Source organism: Lissotriton helveticus, chromosome 6, assembly GCF_964261635.1.
Source record: "Lissotriton helveticus chromosome 6, aLisHel1.1, whole genome shotgun sequence".
Classification (NCBI taxonomy): Eukaryota; Metazoa; Chordata; class Amphibia; order Caudata; family Salamandridae; genus Lissotriton; species Lissotriton helveticus.
The window spans coordinates 2,057,828,700-2,057,850,063 of NC_136067.1; the positions used below are offsets into that span (position 1 = coordinate 2,057,828,700).

Sequence of the window (21,364 nt, forward strand, 5' to 3'; positions counted from 1 at the left end):
TTCTCCTGAATACCAAACTTCTACTGTAAGTGGCTCTAAGGTCAAGTTTAAATCGCCAGCGATTATCATGTTATTCTCGCTTGACTGTAGGCCAATCATGTGATCCAAGGCTGCCAGGACCTGAGATTTCCCTCCCCCTGACCCTCTAACATACAAGTTGTAGACGTCCAAAGTACCCAAAGAGCCCGCTGTTAGCCTAATCATCTGGATATCTCTGTTCATAGTCGGGAGCTCGACAACTCTATTAAAGAGATCTTGTCGTAACCAGATAGTTAGCCCCCCTTTCGGCCGCCCTTTGGGTCCTTTAACAGCAGGCACGAAAAAATTCAAGAAACCCTGAAGAAACTGGGGCTCGCAGGCCCAGGTCTCTTGGAAGAGACAGATATCAAAACCATTTATAAAAGAAAGCCATTTAGGTGATTGTAATCTTGTGCCCAGTCCAGCAATGTTCCAAGAGATTATCTTACCCCCATCCCCATTAATGGCTTGCAATAGTCCTGTGGTTGCTAAATTAGGTATACTTAAATCATTTACCCTCACAGGTTCCATTCCTATGTTTGGAGCTGAGTCTGGGGAAGAGAATACCATCCCAACCATAGCGCTGGGCTCATCGCCATTTGCTAGGCGATCCCCTGTCTGACCCTCATTAATAATCCCCTCACCCCCTATGTAGGCAACATCAGGATTACTCTCTCTATACCCCGATATTTCGTTAGACATTTCACCAGTCCCATTATTTAGCTGTCAATCTATGGCTTCCAGCCCAGAGCTGCTATTCCTGAGCCTGTTTTTAATTGAAGACATAAGGGGGAAGCGTGAAAATGGAAAAGGGGGCACCTTCCTCAGCTGAATGCCTGAAAAAATTGGAGGGCTGGATCTAAATTCTAGTTGGAATAGTTTCTCAGCTAAATCCTCGGTGCACAATGTTAGTTCAATTACATCATGGCTTTCCCCAGGGTGACTCAGTCTCGTTGCTTTTACTATGTCGTCTCTTATGACAGATCGACAGCCTCTGACGTAACGCAGCCAATGTATGGCTTTGTTCGTCAGAGAATCTACCCCTTCCCTGAGGCAATTAATCCTCCTGTCTTGCTTTGGGGCGTTAGTCATGTAAATAATCTTAGTAGGAAAATTACCCTTCATATGTACCTCCCCCCTGCCGAGCTCCAAACTACAATTTGATGTCCCCTTTTTTGGTAATTAGGGATACTACTTTGTGGTGCCCCTGCCCTCGATCTTGTTGCCTTTAGTTGAGCCGACCCCACTGGGCCACTGGTCCCCCTAGTGCTCCTCAGGCTCCTCTGCTCACTAGTTATAGACTGGTTTTCTAGTCTACTTTTCATCGGGAAACCTTGTACCCTACTTGTGGTGGCTTTAGTGATGCATGGCAAACTTTTCGCACCTCCTTCTACACGACGAGTCGGGGGTACTTTACTACCTATTGAGGCACGTTTCCCTAAGGATAAATGGGTTCCTTGGCTGGGTTTGGTTGGATAAGCAATAGGTTTCTTTTGAGCGGCCCCAGATTGAGTCCAGGGATCACCAGGGGTAGGTTTTATTGTTGAGATTAAGTTAATAATTAATGTTTTCATGACCTCGATCTCATCTCTCAGTAATGAGACTAATTTAACTAAGTCGCTAACAGTTCCCAAACTATCTTTAGAGCTTATGAGATCGCAGTCATCTCCTGTTCTTATAGTTTGGGGGGAGTTAGCTTCTCGACTAGATATAGTATTGGACTCCTCATGCTGTATGTCCGCTAGTACCGTAAATCTGTTGGAACGTAGAATGGTGTCATTATCAGTTACAATTTGGACAGTAGCTTCTCCATCTTGACCAGGGCTTCTATCGCCAGAATAACCACCCTTCCTGCCCCCCCCGGGGAGGTCCTTTCTCTCCTTGACGTGGTAGATTACCCACAGCGGATTTAGTCTGTGATCGAAACATATCGGGTATAGTGATAGGTGGACCTACTAGCTCTCGCACAACAGTCACCACCCCACCCACCACTTGAGTAGAGCCCAACATCCCAGGGGTCCCCGTTTCAACAGTCAAAATTTCGTGGCATTCATCGATAACAGAGACAATCCTGTCAAGGATACAGTTCATGGCTGCATGTTTTGGTGCTCCCTTCGATTTCTTTCTTTTACTCTGTTTTGGTGGTTTCACCGACTCACTCGACCCCCCCCCCCCCCCCCTCCTTCCATTGATTTGCACTTACCCATACATTAACCAACTTTCAAAGAAGACGTGGTTTTCGTTAGGACCGTGTTGTGACCCTGCTTAACTTAAAGTTAATAGTAAGAGAGTTTCTCTGGGGAGCCCTTCCAAGCCCTGAATTCCCCTGCTGCCTCACCTAAAGGCTTGCAAACGCCGAATGGTGAGGCAGAAGTACGGAGATGTTAATGGTGCGGCCCGGCCCATCCTCCTACGTCCTCGGACGGCCACAGATGGCCCGCCCTTTGCCCGGCTTCTCCCGGGACGCTCCCGTGCGCTCCCGCGACACGGGTGATAACGCCGTGCTTTAAGCGACTCCTGGCGCGATTATCCCGTTGGCGGCTTCCGGACGCGTTGCAAGCTGGAAGTGGTAGTTCCCCGCTCACAAGGCCCCCCCCCCCACACAGCGGCGGCACACAGAGGATGCAAAGGAGCGGCGGCGGGGGGAGAGTGAGTGCTGCGGCACAAGACAACGGGACCGGCAGGAAAAGCAGAAGCTGGCTCCAGGTCAAAATTCCCCCAATAAGACAGGTAGGGGTCAGCAGTGATCAATGGTGGCTCTGACAAGGTCCCCCTAGACAAGCAGTGCTGGTGTCTTGATCACTAGGGACCTCTAGGCGCAGCTTGCTGCACTGCTCCTACCACATCTCATTTATATTAGCCCTTCTATGAATTTCCCTCCATCAGCTCCACAAAGAGTAAAACCTAATGTGGAATTAATATAATAATTATTATGTCTCATTTTAGAGCTACTAATTGTATACATGGACATACCTATTTGAATGCACTTGTGGTACTGTCTTGCATGCAATCCATTATGGGTAGGGTAGATTTACTATAACTTCAAAGTTTATGATGCTCACTAGGGACCTCTAGGCTCAGCTTGTGGTACTGCACCTAGACAAGCAGTACTGGTGCCCTGCTCACTAGGGACCTCTAGGCGCAGCTTGTGGTACTGCACCTAGACAAGCAGTGCTGGTGCCTTGCTCTCTAGGGACCCTAGGTACAGCTTACAGAACTGCACCCAGTGCTGGTGCCTTGCTCACTAGGGAGCTCTAGGAGCAGCTTTCAAAACTGCACTGAGACATGCAGTGCTTGTTCACTACACAACCATTTGCAATGCACTAGGTCTTGCATTAGTATGAGCTATTGGCGTTGCATTATTATTTGCAATGCCAATACCTCAAACTATCAGTAATGCGAGACTGATTGAATTACAAATGCTGTTTTTCACATGGAATCAATGTTTACAGACTCCCCTCTCTTTTTTTTTTTTTTTTTTGCAGAGTTTTATATAGCGCGAACTAGAACCGAACCGAATCAGTTATCAGAGCGCTTTACATAGCACCAGTTACGTTACATGAGGACGGACACACATTCATTTTAGGCACGGGGAGATTAAGTGATTTGCCCAGAATCACAGGGGGTTTTTGGCGTCGTTACCGAGACTCGAACCGAGTTCCCCAGGTCCGAGGTCGAGCGCCTTAGCCGTTAGGCCAACCCCTCTCCCTCTTTGCAGTCAGAGACAGAAAAGTAAAGTGAATTGTGTGACAATCTTGCTCGGGTACATGAAGTGTGAAGTGAAAGGCGGTACAATGTCCTTTTTTGTAAGACGCAACACAATGTAATAGCCTGTAAATGAACTGTACACATACAGCAGTTAGGAAAGAAAACATTACACACGTTTTTTTGTAATTCTGAATCCTGATGGAAACAAAGATTTTAATAGGATCAAAACAAATCAAATACTTTACTTGACGATGCAGAAATGATAAATATTAATTAAAAAGCGGTTTTCACAAATCATCATGTTGTGCGATGTAGTTTTATATTTTTAATTGTATGTTTGTGCACATTTAGAGGCCATTTAAATGGAAAATGTACTGTCTGTAAACGACAGTGCTCTACCACACAATGCTTTCGTTAAATTAAAAATATCCTGCCTAAGTAGGTTTCAAATGTTTGTTGCTCTAAAAATTGAATTGTGTAAAATGTTTGGGAAGTATTGCTCTAGTGAATTTAATACCGAAAAGGTCTGTTAAGGTTTCTTATTTTCATGCTAGAACCATTTATGGCAAGTGGTAACATTTAGGTGACTCTCCAGCATGGAGAACCATGTACATGCTCCGCCTCCCTGGGGGTGCACAGTAGTTTGTCATGCACGGTATTCTTGTATTATATATATATCTCTGTTAATGCTTCCAGTGTGTGCTCTCTCTCTCAGCTCTGTGCAGTAATGTCTTAATGGCATGGCCCATTGGTTTACTAGCATCGCCTCTTTCTGCCTCTCCCAGTGAGCATTGAGTCCATGCAAAACAAGATTCAGGATGAAGCTGAGACCATGTGGAGGCTGAACCACCATCGGGTCCTAAAGCTCTACGCGGTCTGTATGCTCGCCGATCCTGTCTTCATTGTCACCGAATACATGAAAAATGGCAGCCTGAAGAAGTACCTGAAAGGTAAATGTGTGGCAGTAGAGGCATCCACCAAGGTTTGCAGTAATCCTTTCTCATTCATTTTCATGAGGTATCATTTCCTTTGCACATCCTTACCAATAGCTGTGACGGACAGGTGTTGGGGGAGGGCTGCATCTCTGTATTCACACTGGTAAAGAATTGGTCTTGCAACTCCTCCCCCTAGAGGCACAGGAGTTGCAATACAGTAAAATGGCAGAATGTGAAAGAGACCTGGCAGTAGCAGGCTCCCACTGGTCACCACAACTGCAACTTGCGCAGCTGGAGCTGTCTCTCACAGACAGCTTTCCCTTAGTGATTGGGAACGACTGCTCTTAGTGAGCGGTTATCAACTGCTCTTAGTGAACGGTTACTCACTGATCTTTGTGAACTGTCATCAACTGCTCTTTGTGAATGGTTACCGACTGTTCTTTGTGGTATACAGCCTTTACAACGAAACTTTTACAACGAACTACCATTACAACGCAACTTTTTCAACGCAAACCATTACAACGCATAGCGCTGGGGGGCGCTCTAGGATAGGGAATAGGTTTAATGTACTATCCAACACCTTCCCTACTATCCACGGGGACTGGAGTTGGAATAGTAAATTAAACTATTCACTACCCAGCGCCCAAAAGCATTATGCGTTGTAATGGTATGCGTTGTAAAACTTGCGATGTAAAGGTAGGCGTTGTAAAAGTATGCGTTGTAACGTCATACATCCGTTCTTTGTGAGCGGTTATCAACTGCTGTTTGTGAACGGTTATCAACTGCTCTTTGTGAGCGGTTATCAACTGCTCTTTGTGAGCGGTTATCAACTGCTCTTTGTTAGCGGTTATAAACTGCTCTTTGTGAGCGGTTATCAACTGCTCTTTGTGAGCGTTTATCAACTGCTCTTTGTGAATGGTTACCGACTGCTCTTTGTGAGCGGTTATCAACTGCTTTTTGTGAACGGTTACCGACTGCTCTTTGTGAGCGGTTACCGTCTGCTCTTTGTGAGCGGTTATCAACTGCTCTTTGTGAGCGTTTATCAACTGCTCTTTGTGAATGGTTACCGACTGCTATTTGTGAGCGGTTACTGACTGCTCTTTGTGAGCGTTTATCAACTGCTCTTTGTGAACAGTTACTGTTTGCCCTTTGCAACTGGTTACCAACTGCTCTTTGTGAATGTTTACAGACTGCTCGTAGTGAATGGTGATGCCTGCTCTTTGTGAACGGTTACTGAGTGCACTTTCTGAGCAGTTACTGGCTGCTCTTGGTGAACTGTGACTGACTACCCTTTGTGAATAGTTACAGACTGCTCTTAGTGAATGGTGACGCCTGCTCTTTGTGAATGGTTACCGACAGCACTTTCTGAGCAGTTATCGACTGCTCTTGGTGAACGGTGAGCGACTACTCTTTGTGAGCAGTTAGCAACTGCTCTTTGTGAATGGTGACCAACTACAATTTGTGGTAGGTTACTGACTGCTCTTTTTCAATGGTTACTGAATGCTCTTGGTGAAGAGTTACCGCCTGCTCTTGGTGAATGGTGGCCGTTTATCGACTGCTCTAGGTCAATGATGACTAACTGCTCCTTGTGAGTATTATAGTCCATTGGCCCTTATTAGGAGGCCTACACAACTTTTTGCAGCTATCTGACTGACTACCATCGATATTCTTTCAGAAGAGGGTCCAGACCAAGATAGGCCCGTTGAACCCTCCTGTTTTCCTACTTATTATTCATCATTTAATTCTTCGACTACCCTTGCCCTGACGAAGTTCGTTTTCTGAACGAAACGCATTGGCTGATGTTTTTACAAATTCCATGGATTGTTTAAAATAAATATTGATATTTATTTGCAACAAAGACACTGATCAAGCTTCTTTATTGATGAGATATTGACTTGGAAGTGCACCGCTACATTTTTCAAGTTCTGTACTTCTGCCTGGCAGACGGCATCCCACAACGGCGGGTGCAGGAGCCGAGTGTGCACACCAATTTCCACCATATAAGTACTTTATTACTAGGTGATCTCGTTGAGGAAAGTGCGGCAATTGGAGTCCGCCGTAGGTTCTTTATTCTCATTGCTCCTTTCGAGTAGTTACCGACATCTCCTTGTGAATAGTTACTAACTGCTGTCTGTGAACGGTGACAAACTGCTCTTTGGAAATGGTGACCGACTGCTCTTTGTGAATGGTTACCGACTACTCTTTGTGATCGGTTACCAACTGCGCTTGGTAAATGGTGAGCAACAGTTGTGTGGAGGGTTAGCGGTTGGTCTTTGTGAATGGTTAGCGACTGCTCTGTGTGATTAGTTACCAACTGCTCTTTGTGGATGGTGACCGACTGCTCTTTGTGTATGGTTACCAACTGCTCTTAGTGAAGGGTGATGCCTGCTCTTTGTAAACGGATACCGACTGCACTTCCTGAGCAGTTACTGACTGCTTTTTTGACTGCTCTTTGTCAATTGTTACTGACTGCTATTTTTGAGCAGTTACCGATTGCTTCTTGTGAACGGTGACCGACTACGGTTTGTCAATGCTTACTGACTGCTCTTTGTTAACGGTGACCGACTGCTCTTGGTGAATAGTCACCGGTTACTGACTGCTCTAGATGAATGGTTACCAAGTGCTCCTTGTGAGTAGTTACTGACTGTTCTTTGTGAACAGTTACCAACTGCTCTTAGTGAATGGTAAGCAACAGCTCTTTGTGGAGAGTTAGTGACTGGTCTTTGTGAATGGTTAGCGACCACTCCTTGTGAGCTGTTACCGACTGCGCTTTGTGAATGGTGCCTAACTGCACTTCGTGAACGGTCACCGACTGCTCTTTGTGAATGGTGACCACCTGCTCCTTGCCAACGGTTACCAACTGCCCTTTCTGTTAAGTTACCTGGTGCTCTTGGTGAATGCTGACAACTACTCTTTGTGAACAATGAGCGACTACAATTTGCAGAAGGTTACTGGCTGCTCCTTGTGAATGATGCTTAACAGCTCGTTTTGAGCAGTTAGTGACTTCTATTGGTGAATGGTTACTATCTGCTCTTGGTGAATGGTGACCGGCTGCTCTTGGTGAATGGTGACTGGTTGCTCTTGGTGAATGGTTACCGGCTGTTCCTGGTGAATGGTTACTGTCTTCTCTTTTTGATTAGTTACCTGCTCCTCTATGTGATCAATTGCCTACTGCTCTTGGTGAATGGTGATGACTGCTCTTTGTAAACAGTTACTGTAGGAAAGTAGGCTCTGCTTTCACGGTTACCTCCACTTTTCGCTGGTGTCAATATGTTTTTTGTTACTAGTCTGAAGAGGATCCTGCTAACCAGTAACCCAGCCACTGTGCTTCATCCCTAAATTTGACATGGTAACTAGTTCTATACCTCCAAAATTGGCTACTGGTGTACCTCTGTATATGGTACTAAGGTATCCAAGGCATAGGTATACCGGGGGTCTCCTATGGGCTGCAGGATGCATTATGCCTCACATGAGAGACAACTCAAACTGTGACTACAGGCCACCATTGTTGTCTGTGTAAGCTGGTGCTAGCACCACTTATGACAGATATCTTTCCTTATATCTTTGGTCACTATAATTAAAACCTATAAGTCACCTCTAAGATAGGCCTTTCAATCCTGAAGGCAGGGTGCTGGGTTATAATTATGATGGTCCCCTGCATGAGCAGGGCACTTCTACAAACCCTGGGGTTGATTCCCTTGTAAGTGCAGTGAGCCATTTTGATGCATATAGTGGCCATGCGTTATTATGTGATGGCTAACTATATTGTGGCTGTGCTGAACCTGGACATGTTTGGCATCAAACAAGTTGGAATCATACTCTAACACCATTACCGGTGTTGGAGGTATGGTTCAATGCACTGGGGGGCTCCAACGGGAATCTCCCGGTATTCATGTTAACAGCCTTTCAGGGTCTCCTAGCAAGCTAGGGCTGCTGCCAACCACAGACACAAATCTGGCCTCCTGCTGCTGAGCTAAGCTCGAGCATGGGAAGGTAGAACAATAGATTTCCTATCAAAGGGAGGTGTGACCACCTTCCAGACAGGACTTAGTGTATTGGGCTGGGGTGGGGGTGCTTGCCAGCGCCACCAGACTGCTTTGAAGGGCACATTTGGGGCCCTCCTTGCATACTCCGGTTTGAGCCACTTCAGGTAGGCATTGGCTCCCGCTCTTGCGCAAAACTGGACAAAGGACATGGGAGTATCCTCCCCTCTGTCCAGCCTCTCCTCTGGGAGGGACCTCAGAGTCATTCTAACACCTTTCTTAAGGTATAAAAGGGCTTACCTGTGGGTGGGTCCTCAGATTGCTCATGGGACAAGATTCAAGCCTGAAACTACGTCGCTCTTTAATCGTCTGAACACTTGAACTTCGCTGGACTTTGCCAGGAACCTAGACTGCATCAAGGTAGACTCCTGCTACTCCTGGTTTCTCTGTTATGCAAGTCTTCTCCGTCGTCTGTGTCTGTGCTTCTTCCAGGATCGTCAACAGACCTGTGGGCATCAAGGACACCCGAAGTAATCTCCCTTAAAGTGAAGGAGTCACTCCCCTGCATCTGCAGGCACTTCAATGAAGCTGACTGGTCTGCTGTTCCTGATGTCCTACAGACTTTGAAAGGCTTAGAAACACAGGTGGTGGTGCCTGCGAGACCTGACCTATCCTCTCTCCAATTTTGAGGGCACTGTACCTCATCGAACCGCTGTTACCAAACCCCTGTGCACCTTGTTGACTTCTGTTGCCAAGGCTTGTTGGCTCTGCACTCCAGAGATCTTTGGGCTACTAGAAGCTCCAGCCTGCTGCATGTCTTCCTGCCAAGTACAGCGTACTCTCAGCATACTCTGCACTGTGGGCCTTCCTCCTTGGTGAGCAGCTTGAGGTCCTCTTGCGACTCCTGTGCCTTCGGCCTGTGGGTTCTCCTGAGGGTCTTCAGCTCCAGTGGGCTCCCCTGTTTGCTCAGGCCTACTCTGACTCTCCTGCTTCTGGCGAGTCCCTTGGGCCTTGCTGGTCCCTACGTTGCTCCTTATTATCTCCATGCCAGTTGCAGTTACCAAGGCTTGTTGGCGCTCCTGCCGGACACTGACCCCCGGGTCCTCGACTTTCGATGTGGGACAGCTCATGCAAGGCTCTTGGTCTTCTTCAGCATCACCTGGTCCTCACAACTGCAGCAACAAGGTCACCATCATCATTTCTAAACCATCCGACATCCGTGGGCATTGCTGTTCCGTGCATCCTGGTCACCTCCGAGTGGCATAGACTCTGCTCCCTCTGCTTGCAGGTTCTCCTCTTCAAGAATCCACTCTTCTCCAGCGGCTTCATCTTTGAAGGCTCCCATTGTGGTCTACGGCGGTTTCCGACGTCACCTCACACCTATGCACCTAGCTTCTCTGGTGTAGGTATCATGGTTCCTGGGGGATCCACTGGTGGGGTGACTCTCCAACCTTCTGTCTTCCATGGGGTTTCTTCAGGGTCCACTGAGAAGAGTCCTTCTTAAAAACTGTGACTGTGACATTCATGTTGACTTCTATTGGACAAACAACTGTATTTTCACTCTGTACACAGCCTCCGTGGGGTTCCTGGGTACTTACCTTGGGTTGTTCCTAGTTTCAGGGATTACTTAGGAGATCCCGTGGTCTATTTTCATCTGTGTCCTTTTGTGATCCTGCGCATTGTTTTTTCAGTGTTGTGTTATGTCTTCCCCCTCCCTATTGCTCCACCTCCAGGGTTGGTCTGCATGGGTGTGTGTTAGCAGCCCTATGATGAAGTATGCCACAGATTTATGCATGTGAGGGCAGTATTAATACACTTGTGAGTTGTCTATAGTCTCTTTTTTATCTTTACGACCACACTTCTGGAACCCCATTTCTATATGTGTGTAAAGGTATTGGGAGGAGGGTGGAGTGGGGGTGTTCCTCCTACTCCTTAATTTGGTGTGTTTTATTGTTCCTAGTTTCCCCAGCACCTCTGAGTCTCCTGGTCCAAGTCCCAACTTTGGCTGCAGTTTGCTTTCCACTTTTTTAGTATATGGTTTAGTCTCCCCCTGGAAAACAGTGTATTTTGTGCTTACTTACCTGTTTGCAATTGAAGTATTGTTTTGTATTTGGGTTGATATTTCCGGGTAGAAGATATACCAATTTGTTAGTGAGTGTTGGGTAATAATTAGACATATTTTTATATATACACTGTGTGGTTCTTTAACCTACACTACATGATTAAACTGGTAAAACAAGCTGTTTAACACCTTCAAGATAAGCCTGATAGCTGCTCTCCACAGCACCCAAGATCGACTTTTGGATGAAGCATCTAACAGCCCTCAACTGTTCTCCTCACATTATGGACTCCGCTAGATCTTAGGAATTACACTAGACAAATACCTGAATATGGAAAAATCATATCAGTAATGCCACCAAAGGAGCGAATTACCAGATGAGTATTCTAAGGAAACTTAAACCCTTCCTCGCACAGGACGACTTTAAGCTTGCGGTCCAAGCTCTTGCGTTGCCCAGGTTGTACTATGGAAGCGCCACACTATGCTGCCTACCTAGATACAAACTGGCCCCGCTAAGGTCCACACTGAACACTGCTGCCAGACTTGTCTCTGAAACAAAAATAAATAATCACATATCCCCTCCTCTAAAAGCACTGAACTGGCACCCTTATGAGGCAAGAATACAACTAAAGTTTGCATGCATGACACATAAAGCCCTGCATTTCAATATATCCAGATATTTTGCACAAAAGCTGGAATTATCGGGCGGATGCAGATCTTCACTGCACAAGCTCCCTGCTACTAAAACCACGGATTTTCCACAAAAAGAAAATGTGCTACAGAGCCTTCTCGGGTTTCCCCCCCTACGATTTTTAACTTTGAGAGCTTTCTATGGTTATCAAAGACCACTAAAATCACTTTAAGGATTGCCTAGATTAGTGCAAGGTGCATCAATTAAATAAGTGTGCACCTTATACTAAGCCAGCCTCCTACAGTGACCGATTGCTCTTGGTGAATGGTAATTGACTGCTCTTTGGTAATGGTTACTGACTGCTCTTTGTAAATAGTTATCCAACTGCTCTTTATGAACGGTGACCGACTGCCCTTTGTGATCGGTTACCAAACACTGTTGGGGAATTGTGACTGACTGCTTCTTGACAACAGTGACAGCTGCTCTCTGTGAACGGTGACCAACTGCTCTCTGTGAACGGTGGCTGACTGCTCTTTATGAACAGTTAACGACTGCTTTTTGTGGTTGGTGACCGACAGCTCTTTGTGAACATTTACTGACTGCCCTTGGTGAATAATACCTGCTGCACTTTCTGAGCCGTTATCAGCTGCTCCTGGTGAATGGTGATCGACTGCTCTTTATGATTGGGTACAGATTGCTCTTGTGATCAGTTACCGACTGCTCTTTGTGAACAGTGACAGACTGCGATTTGCAGATGGTTACTGATTGCTGTTCGTGAACGGTGCCAGACTGCTCTTTTTGAACGGTTACTGCCTGCTCTTGGTGAAGCATTATCACCTGATCTTGGTGAACGGTAAGCGACTGCTTTTTGTGAATGGTTACCGACTGCTCTTTATGATTGATTACCAACTGCTCTTGGTGAATAGTAACGCCTGCTCTTTGAAAATGGTTACCGACTGCACTTTCTGAACAGTTACTGGCTGCTCCTGGTGAATGGTGACTGATTGTTCTTTATAAAGGGTTACCGACTTCTCCTTGTGGATGGTGAGCACCTGCTCTTCATGGACAGTTAGAGACTGCTCCTTCTCAGTAGTTACAGGCTTCTCTTGGTGACTGGTGAGTGACGGCTCTTTGTGAACGGTTACCGACTGCTCTTTGTAGATGGTGAGTGACCGCTCTTTGCGAACCGTTGCCTACTGCTCTTGGTGAACGCTGACCGACTGTGTGAACCATAGCCAACTACTCTTTGTGAACGCTTACTGACTGCTATGTGCGAACAGTGAAAAAGAAGGGCTAATGTTGCAATAAACATAATGTAAACAGTATGTTTTGGGATTCTGACACAATTGTCCTTCATGAGTCCACTGCAAGAAGTTGTAGGTTTCACACAGAGGAACCAAGTGGACACAGCCTTATGGAGCAAATGGCTTGGCACTTATATGGGAGTCATTTGCTGACACCTTCTATTGGAATGCAACCTGTTTGGGCTTTTCTTTGTGAAAAGGTTTTTACAAGTTTCACAAAAAGACAAAGAACAGAACCTGATTGGTCAGCAGCAATGCATTCTTCCCTCACACACACACACACACACACACACACACACACACACACACACACACATTGTTGGTACATCATGAGCAGCAACAGTGCATGCTTCCATCACACATTATTAATTCAATATTAACAGCAGTAATGCATGCTTCCGAGACACACACTGTACCACAGGAGCAGCAGCAGGGCATGTTTCCATCACACACAATCAGGTACAACAACAGCAGCAGCAGAGCATGCCTCCCTCACACACACACTATTGGCATAACATGAGCAAGATCAGTGCATGCTTCCCTCACACACAATCAGGTACAACATGAGCAGCAGCGGTGCATGCTTCCCTCACACACAATCAGGTACAACATGAGCAGAAGCAGTGCATGCTTCCATCACACATAATCAGGTACAACATGAGCAGCAGCAGTGCATGCTTCCCTCACACACAATCAAGACAGCAGCAGTGGATGTGTTCATCAAACACACTATTTGTCCAACATTAGTAGCAGCAATGCATACTTCTATCACACACACTGTAGTACAGGAGCAGCAGCAGGGCATGCTTCTATCACACACAATCAGGTACAACATGAGCATCAGCAGTGCATGCTTCCCTCACACACAATCAGGACCCTCACACACAATCAGGTACAACATGAGCAGCAGCAGTGCATGCTTCCCTCACACACAATCAGGTACAACATGAGCAGCAGCAGTGCATGCTTCCATCACACACAATCAGGTACAACATGAGCAGCAGCAGTGCATGCTTCCCTCACACACAATCAGGACAGCAGCAGTGCATGCTTCCCTCACACACAATCAGTTACAACATGAGCAGCAGCAGTGCATGCTTCCATCACACACAATCAGGTACAACATGAGCAGCAGCAGTGCATGCTTCTATCACACACAATCAGGCACAACATGAGCAGCAGCAGTGCATGCTTCCCTCATACACAATCAGGTCAGCAGCAGTGCATGCTCCCCTCACACACAATCAGGACAGCAGCAGTGGATGCTTCCCTCACACACAATCAGGTACAACATGAGCAGCAGCAGTGCATGCTTCACTCACACACAATCCGGTACAACATGAGCAGCAGCAGTGCATGCTTCCATCACACACAATCAGGACAGCAGCAGTGCATGCTCCCCTCACACACAATCGGGACAGCAGCAGTGCATGCTTCCCTCACACACAATCAGGTACAACATGAGCAGCAGCAGTGCATGCTTCTATCACACACAATCAGGTACAACATGAGCAGCAGCAGTGCATGCTTCCATCACACACAATCAGGTACAACATGAGCAGCAGCAGTGCATGCTTCTCTCACACACAATCAGGTACAACATGAGCAGCAGCAGTGCATGCTTCCCTCACACACAATCAGGTACAACATCATCAGCAGCATCTAGTGCATGCTTCCCTCACACACAATCAGGTACAACATGAGCAGCAGCAGTGCATGCTTCCCTCATACACAATCAGTTACAACATGAGCAGCAGCAGTGCATGCTTCCATCACACACGATCAGGTACAACATGAGCAGCAGCAGTGCATGCTTCCATCACACACAATCAGGACAGCAGCAGTGCATGCTTCCCTCACACACAATCAGGTACAACATGAGCAGCAGCAGTGGATACTTCCCTCATACACAATAAGGTACAACATGAGCAACAGCAGTGCATGCTTCCATCACACACAATCAGGACAGCAGCAGTGCATGCTCCCCTCACACACAATCGGGACAGCAGCAGTGCATGCTTCCCTCACACACAATCAGGTACAACATGAGCAGCAGCAGTGCATGCTTCCATCACACACAATCAGGTACAACATGAGCAGCAGCAGTGCATGCTTCCCTCACACACAATCAGGTACAACATGAGCAGCAGCAGTGCATGCTTCTATCACACACAATCAGGTACAACATGAGCAGCAGCAGTGCATGCTTCCCTCATACACAATCAGGTACAACATGAGCAGCAGCAGTGCATGCTTTCATCACACACAATCAGGACAGCAGCAGTGCATGCTCCCCTCACACACAATCAGGACAGCAGCAGTGCATGCTTCCCTCACACACAATCAGGACAGCAGCAGTGCATGCTTCCCTCACACACAATCAGTTACAACATGAGCAGCAGCAGTGCATGCTTCCATCACACACAATCAGGTACAACATGAGCAGCAGCAGTGCATGCTTCTATCACACACAATCAGGCACAACATGAGCAGCAGCAGTGCATGCTTCCCTCATACACAATCAGGTCAGCAGCAGTGCATGCTCCCCTCACACACAATCAGGACAGCAGCAGTGGATGCTTCCCTCACACACAATCAGGTACAACATGAGCAGCAGCAGTGCATGCTTCACTCACACACAATCCGGTACAACATGAGCAGCAGCAGTGCATGCTTCCATCACACACAATCAGGACAGCAGCAGTGCATGCTCCCCTCACACACAATCGGGACAGCAGCAGTGCATGCTTCCCTCACACACAATCAGGTACAACATGAGCAGCAGCAGTGCATGCTTCTATCACACACAATCAGGTACAACATGAGCAGCAGCAGTGCATGCTTCCATCACACACAATCAGGTACAACATGAGCAGCAGCAGTGCATGCTTCTCTCACACACAATCAGGTACAACATGAGCAGCAGCAGTGCATGCTTCCCTCACACACAATCAGGTACAACATCATCAGCAGCATCCAGTGCATGCTTCCCTCACACACAATCAGGTACAACATGAGCAGCAGCAGTGCATGCTTCCCTCATACACAATCAGTTACAACATGAGCAGCAGCAGTGCATGCTTCCATCACACACGATCAGGTACAACATGAGCAGCAGCAGTGCATGCTTCCATCACACACAATCAGGACAGCAGCAGTGCATGCTTCCCTCACACACAATCAGGTACAACATGAGCAGCAGCAGTGGATACTTCCCTCATACACAATAAGGTACAACATGAGCAACAGCAGTGCATGCTTCCATCACACACAATCAGGACAGCAGCAGTGCATGCTCCCCTCACACACAATCGGGACAGCAGCAGTGCATGCTTCCCTCACACACAATCAGGTACAACATGAGCAGCAGCAGTGCATGCTTCCATCACACACAATCAGGTACAACATGAGCAGCAGCAGTGCATGCTTCCCTCACACACAATCAGGTACAACATGAGCAGCAGCAGTGCATGCTTCTATCACACACAATCAGGTACAACATGAGCAGCAGCAGTGCATGCTTCCCTCATACACAATCAGGTACAACATGAGCAGCAGCAGTGCATGCTTTCATCACACACAATCAGGACAGCAGCAGTGCATGCTCCCCTCACACACAATCAGGACAGCAGCAGTGCATGCTTCCCTCACACACAATCAGGTACAACATGAGCAGCAGCAGTGCATGCTTTCCTCATACACAATCAGGTACAACATGAGCAGCAGCAGTGCATGCTTCCATCACACACGATCAGGTACAACATGAGCAGCAGCAGTGCATGCTTCCATCACACACAATCAGGACAGCAGCAGTGCATGCTTCCCTCGCACACAATCAGGTACAACATGAGCAGCAACAGTGCATGCTTCCCTCATACACAATCAGGTACAACATGAGCAGCAGCAGTGCATGCTTCCATCACACACAATCAGGACAGCAGCAGTGCATGTTCCCCTCACACACAATCGGGACAGCAGCAGTGCATGCTTCCCTCACACACAATCAGGTACAACATGAGCAGCAGCAGTGCATGCTTCCATCACACACAATCAGGTACAACATGAGCAGCAGCAGTGCATGCTTCTCTCACACACAATCAGGTACAACATGAGCAGCAGCCGTGCATGCTTCCCTCATACACAATCAGGTACAACATGAGCAGCAGCAGTGCATGCTTCCCTCACACACCATCAGGACAGCAGCAGTGCATGCTTCCCTCACACACAATCAGGTACAACATGAGCAGCAGCAGTGCATGCTTCCATCACACACAATCAAGACAGCAGCAGTGCATGCTTCCCTCACACACAATCAGGTACAACATGAGCAGCAGCAGTGCATGCTTCCCTCACACACAATCAGGTACAACATGAGCAGCAGCAGTGCATGCTTCTATCACACACAATCAGGTACAACATGAGCAGCAGCAGTGCATGCTTCCATCACACACAATCAGGTACAACATGAGCAGCAGCAGTGCATGCTTCTCTCACACACAATCAGGTACAACATGAGCAGCAGCAGTGCATGCTTCCCTCACACACAATCAGGTACAACATCATCAGCAGCATCCAGTGCATGCTTCCCTCACACACAATCAGGTACAACATGAGCAGCAGCAGTGCATGCTTCCCTCATACACAATCAGTTACAACATGAGCAGCAGCAGTGCATGCTTCCATCACACACGATCAGGTACAACATGAGCAGCAGCAGTGCATGCTTCCATCACACACAATCAGGACAGCAGCAGTGCATGCTTCCCTCACACACAATCAGGTACAACATGAGCAGCAGCAGTGGATACTTCCCTCATACACAATAAGGTACAACATGAGCAACAGCAGTGCATGCTTCCATCACACACAATCAGGACAGCAGCAGTGCATGCTCCCCTCACACACAATCGGGACAGCAGCAGTGCATGCTTCCCTCACACACAATCAGGTACAACATGAGCAGCAGCAGTGCATGCTTCCATCACACACAATCAGGTACAACATGAGCAGCAGCAGCAGTGCATGCTTCCCTCACACACAATCAGGTACAACATGAGCAGCAGCAGTGCATGCTTCTATCACACACAATCAGGTACAACATGAGCAGCAGCAGTGCATGCTTCCCTCATACACAATCAGGTACAACATGAGCAGCAGCAGTGCATGCTTTCATCACACACAATCAGGACAGCAGCAGTGCATGCTCCCCTCACACACAATCAGGACAGCAGCAGTGCATGCTTCCCTCACACACAATCAGGACAGCAGCAGTGCATGCTTCCCTCACACACAATCAGTTACAACATGAGCAGCAGCAGTGCATGCTTCCATCACACACAATCAGGTACAACATGAGCAGCAGCAGTGCATGCTTCTATCACACACAATCAGGCACAACATGAGCAGCAGCAGTGCATGCTTCCCTCATACACAATCAGGTCAGCAGCAGTGCATGCTCCCCTCACACACAATCAGGACAGCAGCAGTGGATGCTTCCCTCACACACAATCAGGTACAACATGAGCAGCAGCAGTGCATGCTTCACTCACACACAATCCGGTACAACATGAGCAGCAGCAGTGCATGCTTCCATCACACACAATCAGGACAGCAGCAGTGCATGCTCCCCTCACACACAATCGGGACAGCAGCAGTGCATGCTTCCCTCACACACAATCAGGTACAACATGAGCAGCAGCAGTGCATGCTTCTATCACACACAATCAGGTACAACATGAGCAGCAGCAGTGCATGCTTCCATCACACACAATCAGGTACAACATGAGCAGCAGCAGTGCATGCTTCTCTCACACACAATCAGGTACAACATGAGCAGCAGCAGTGCATGCTTCCCTCACACACAATCAGGTACAACATCATCAGCAGCATCTAGTGCATGCTTCCCTCACACACAATCAGGTACAACATGAGCAGCAGCAGTGCATGCTTCCCTCATACACAATCAGTTACAACATGAGCAGCAGCAGTGCATGCTTCCATCACACACGATCAGGTACAACATGAGCAGCAGCAGTGCATGCTTCCATCACACACAATCAGGACAGCAGCAGTGCATGCTTCCCTCACACACAATCAGGTACAACATGAGCAGCAGCAGTGGATACTTCCCTCATACACAATAAGGTACAACATGAGCAACAGCAGTGCATGCTTCCATCACACACAATCAGGACAGCAGCAGTGCATGCTCCCCTCACACACAATCGGGACAGCAGCAGTGCATGCTTCCCTCACACACAATCAGGTACAACATGAGCAGCAGCAGTGCATGCTTCCATCACACACAATCAGGTACAACATGAGCAGCAGCAGTGCATGCTTCCCTCACACACAATCAGGTACAACATGAGCAGCAGCAGTGCATGCTTCTATCACACACAATCAGGTACAACATGAGCAGCAGCAGTGCATGCTTCCCTCATACACAATCAGGTACAACATGAGCAGCAGCAGTGCATGCTTTCATCACACACAATCAGGACAGCAGCAGTGCATGCTCCCCTCACACACAATCAGGACAGCAGCAGTGCATGCTTCCCTCACACACAATCAGGTACAACATGAGCAGCAGCAGTGCATGCTTTCCTCATACACAATCAGGTACAACATGAGCAGCAGCAGTGCATGCTTCCATCACACACGATCAGGTACAACATGAGCAGCAGCAGTGCATGCTTCCATCACACACAATCAGGACAGCAGCAGTGCATGCTTCCCTCGCACACAATCAGGTACAACATGAGCAGCAACAGTGCATGCTTCCCTCATACACAATCAGGTACAACATGAGCAGCAGCAGTGCATGCTTCCATCACACACAATCAGGACAGCAGCAGTGCATGTTCCCCTCACACACAATCGGGACAGCAGCAGTGCATGCTTCCCTCACACACAATCAGGTACAACATGAGCAGCAGCAGTGCATGCTTCCATCACACACAATCAGGTACAACATGAGCAGCAGCAGTGCATGCTTCTCTCACACACAATCAGGTACAACATGAGCAGCAGCCGTGCATGCTTCCCTCATACACAATCAGGTACAACATGAGCAGCAGCAGTGCATGCTTCCCTCACACACCATCAGGACAGCAGCAGTGCATGCTTCCCTCACACACAATCAGGTACAACATGAGCAGCAGCAGTGCATGCTTCCATCACACACAATCAAGACAGCAGCAGTGCATGCTTCCCTCACACACAATCAGGTACAACATGAGCAGCAGCAGTGCATGCTTCCCTCACACACAATCAGGTACAACATGAGCAGCAGCAGTGCATGCTTCTATCACACACAATCAGGTACAACATGAGCAGCAGCAGTGCATGCTTCCCTCACACACAATCAGGTACAACATGAGCAGCAGAAGTGCATGCTTCTATCACACACAATCAGGTACAACACCAGCAGCAGCAGTGCATGCTTCCCTCACACACAATCAGTTACAACATAAGCAGCAGCAGTGCATGCTTCCCTCACACACAATCAGGTACAACATGAGCAGCAGCAGTGCATGCTTCCCTCACACACAATCAGGACAGCAGCAGTGCATGCTTCCCTCACACACAATCAGGTACAACATGAGCAGCAGCAGTGCATGCTTCCATCACACACAATCAGGTACAACATGAGCAGCAGCAGTGCATGCTTCCCTCATACACAATCAGGTACAACATGAGCATCAGCAGTGCATGGTTCCATCACACACAATCAGGACAGCAGCAGTGCATGCTCCCCTCACACACAATCAGGACAGCAACAGTGCATGCTTCCCTCACACACAATCAGGTACAACATGAGCAGCAGCAGTGCATGCTTCTATCACACACAATCAGGTACAACATGAGCAGCAGCAGTGCATGCTTCCCTCATACACAATCAGGTACAACATGAGCAGCAGCAGTGCATGCTTCCCTCACACACAATCAGGTACAACATGAGCAGCAGCAGTGCATGCTTCCCTCACACACAATCAGGACAGCAGCAGTGCATACTTCCCTCACACACAATCGGGTACAACATGAGCAGCAGCAGTGCATGCTTCCCTCATACACAATCAGGTACAACATGAGCAGCAGCAGTGCATGCTTCCCTCACACACAGGTACAACGTGAGCAGCAGCAGTGCATGCTTCCATCACACACAATCAGGACAGCAGCAGTGCATGCTCCCCTCACGCACAATCAGGAAAGCAGCAGTGCATGCTTCCCTCACACACAATCAGGTACAACATGAGCAGCAGCAGTGCATGCTTCCATCACACACAATCAGGACAGCAGCAGTGCATGCTCCCCTCACACACAATCAGGACAGCAGCAGTGCATACTTCCCTCACACACAGTTAGGTACAACATGAGCAGCATCAGTGCATGCTTCTATCACACACAATCAGGACAGCAGCAGTGCATGCTTCCCTCACACACAATCAGGACAGCAGCAGTGCATGCTTCCCTCACACACAATCAGGACAGCAGCAGTGCATGCTTCCCTCACACACAATCAGGTACAACATGAGCAGCAGCAGTGCATGCTTCCCTCATACACAATCAGGTACAACATGAGCAGCAGCAGTGCATGCTTCCCTCACACACAATCAGGTACAACATGAGCAGCAGCAGTGCATGCTGCCCTCACACACAATCAGGACTGCAGTAGTGTATGCTTCCCTCACACACAATCAGGTACAACATGAGCAGCAGCAGTG

At 47.8% G+C, this 21,364-nt stretch overlaps 1 protein-coding gene across 1 annotated transcript in view; it reads left to right on the top strand.

Annotated features, from left to right (window-relative positions):
* The window catches only part of LOC144763999 (tyrosine-protein kinase FRK-like), a 276,862-nt gene that overhangs the window by 224,103 nt on the left and 31,395 nt on the right, over positions 1–21,364 (top strand). Inside the window, exon 5 of the mRNA XM_078650119.1 lies at positions 4,512–4,676. Coding sequence (XP_078506245.1) covers positions 4,512–4,676 — 165 coding nt within the window. The remainder of the gene's footprint in view (positions 1–4,511; positions 4,677–21,364) is intronic.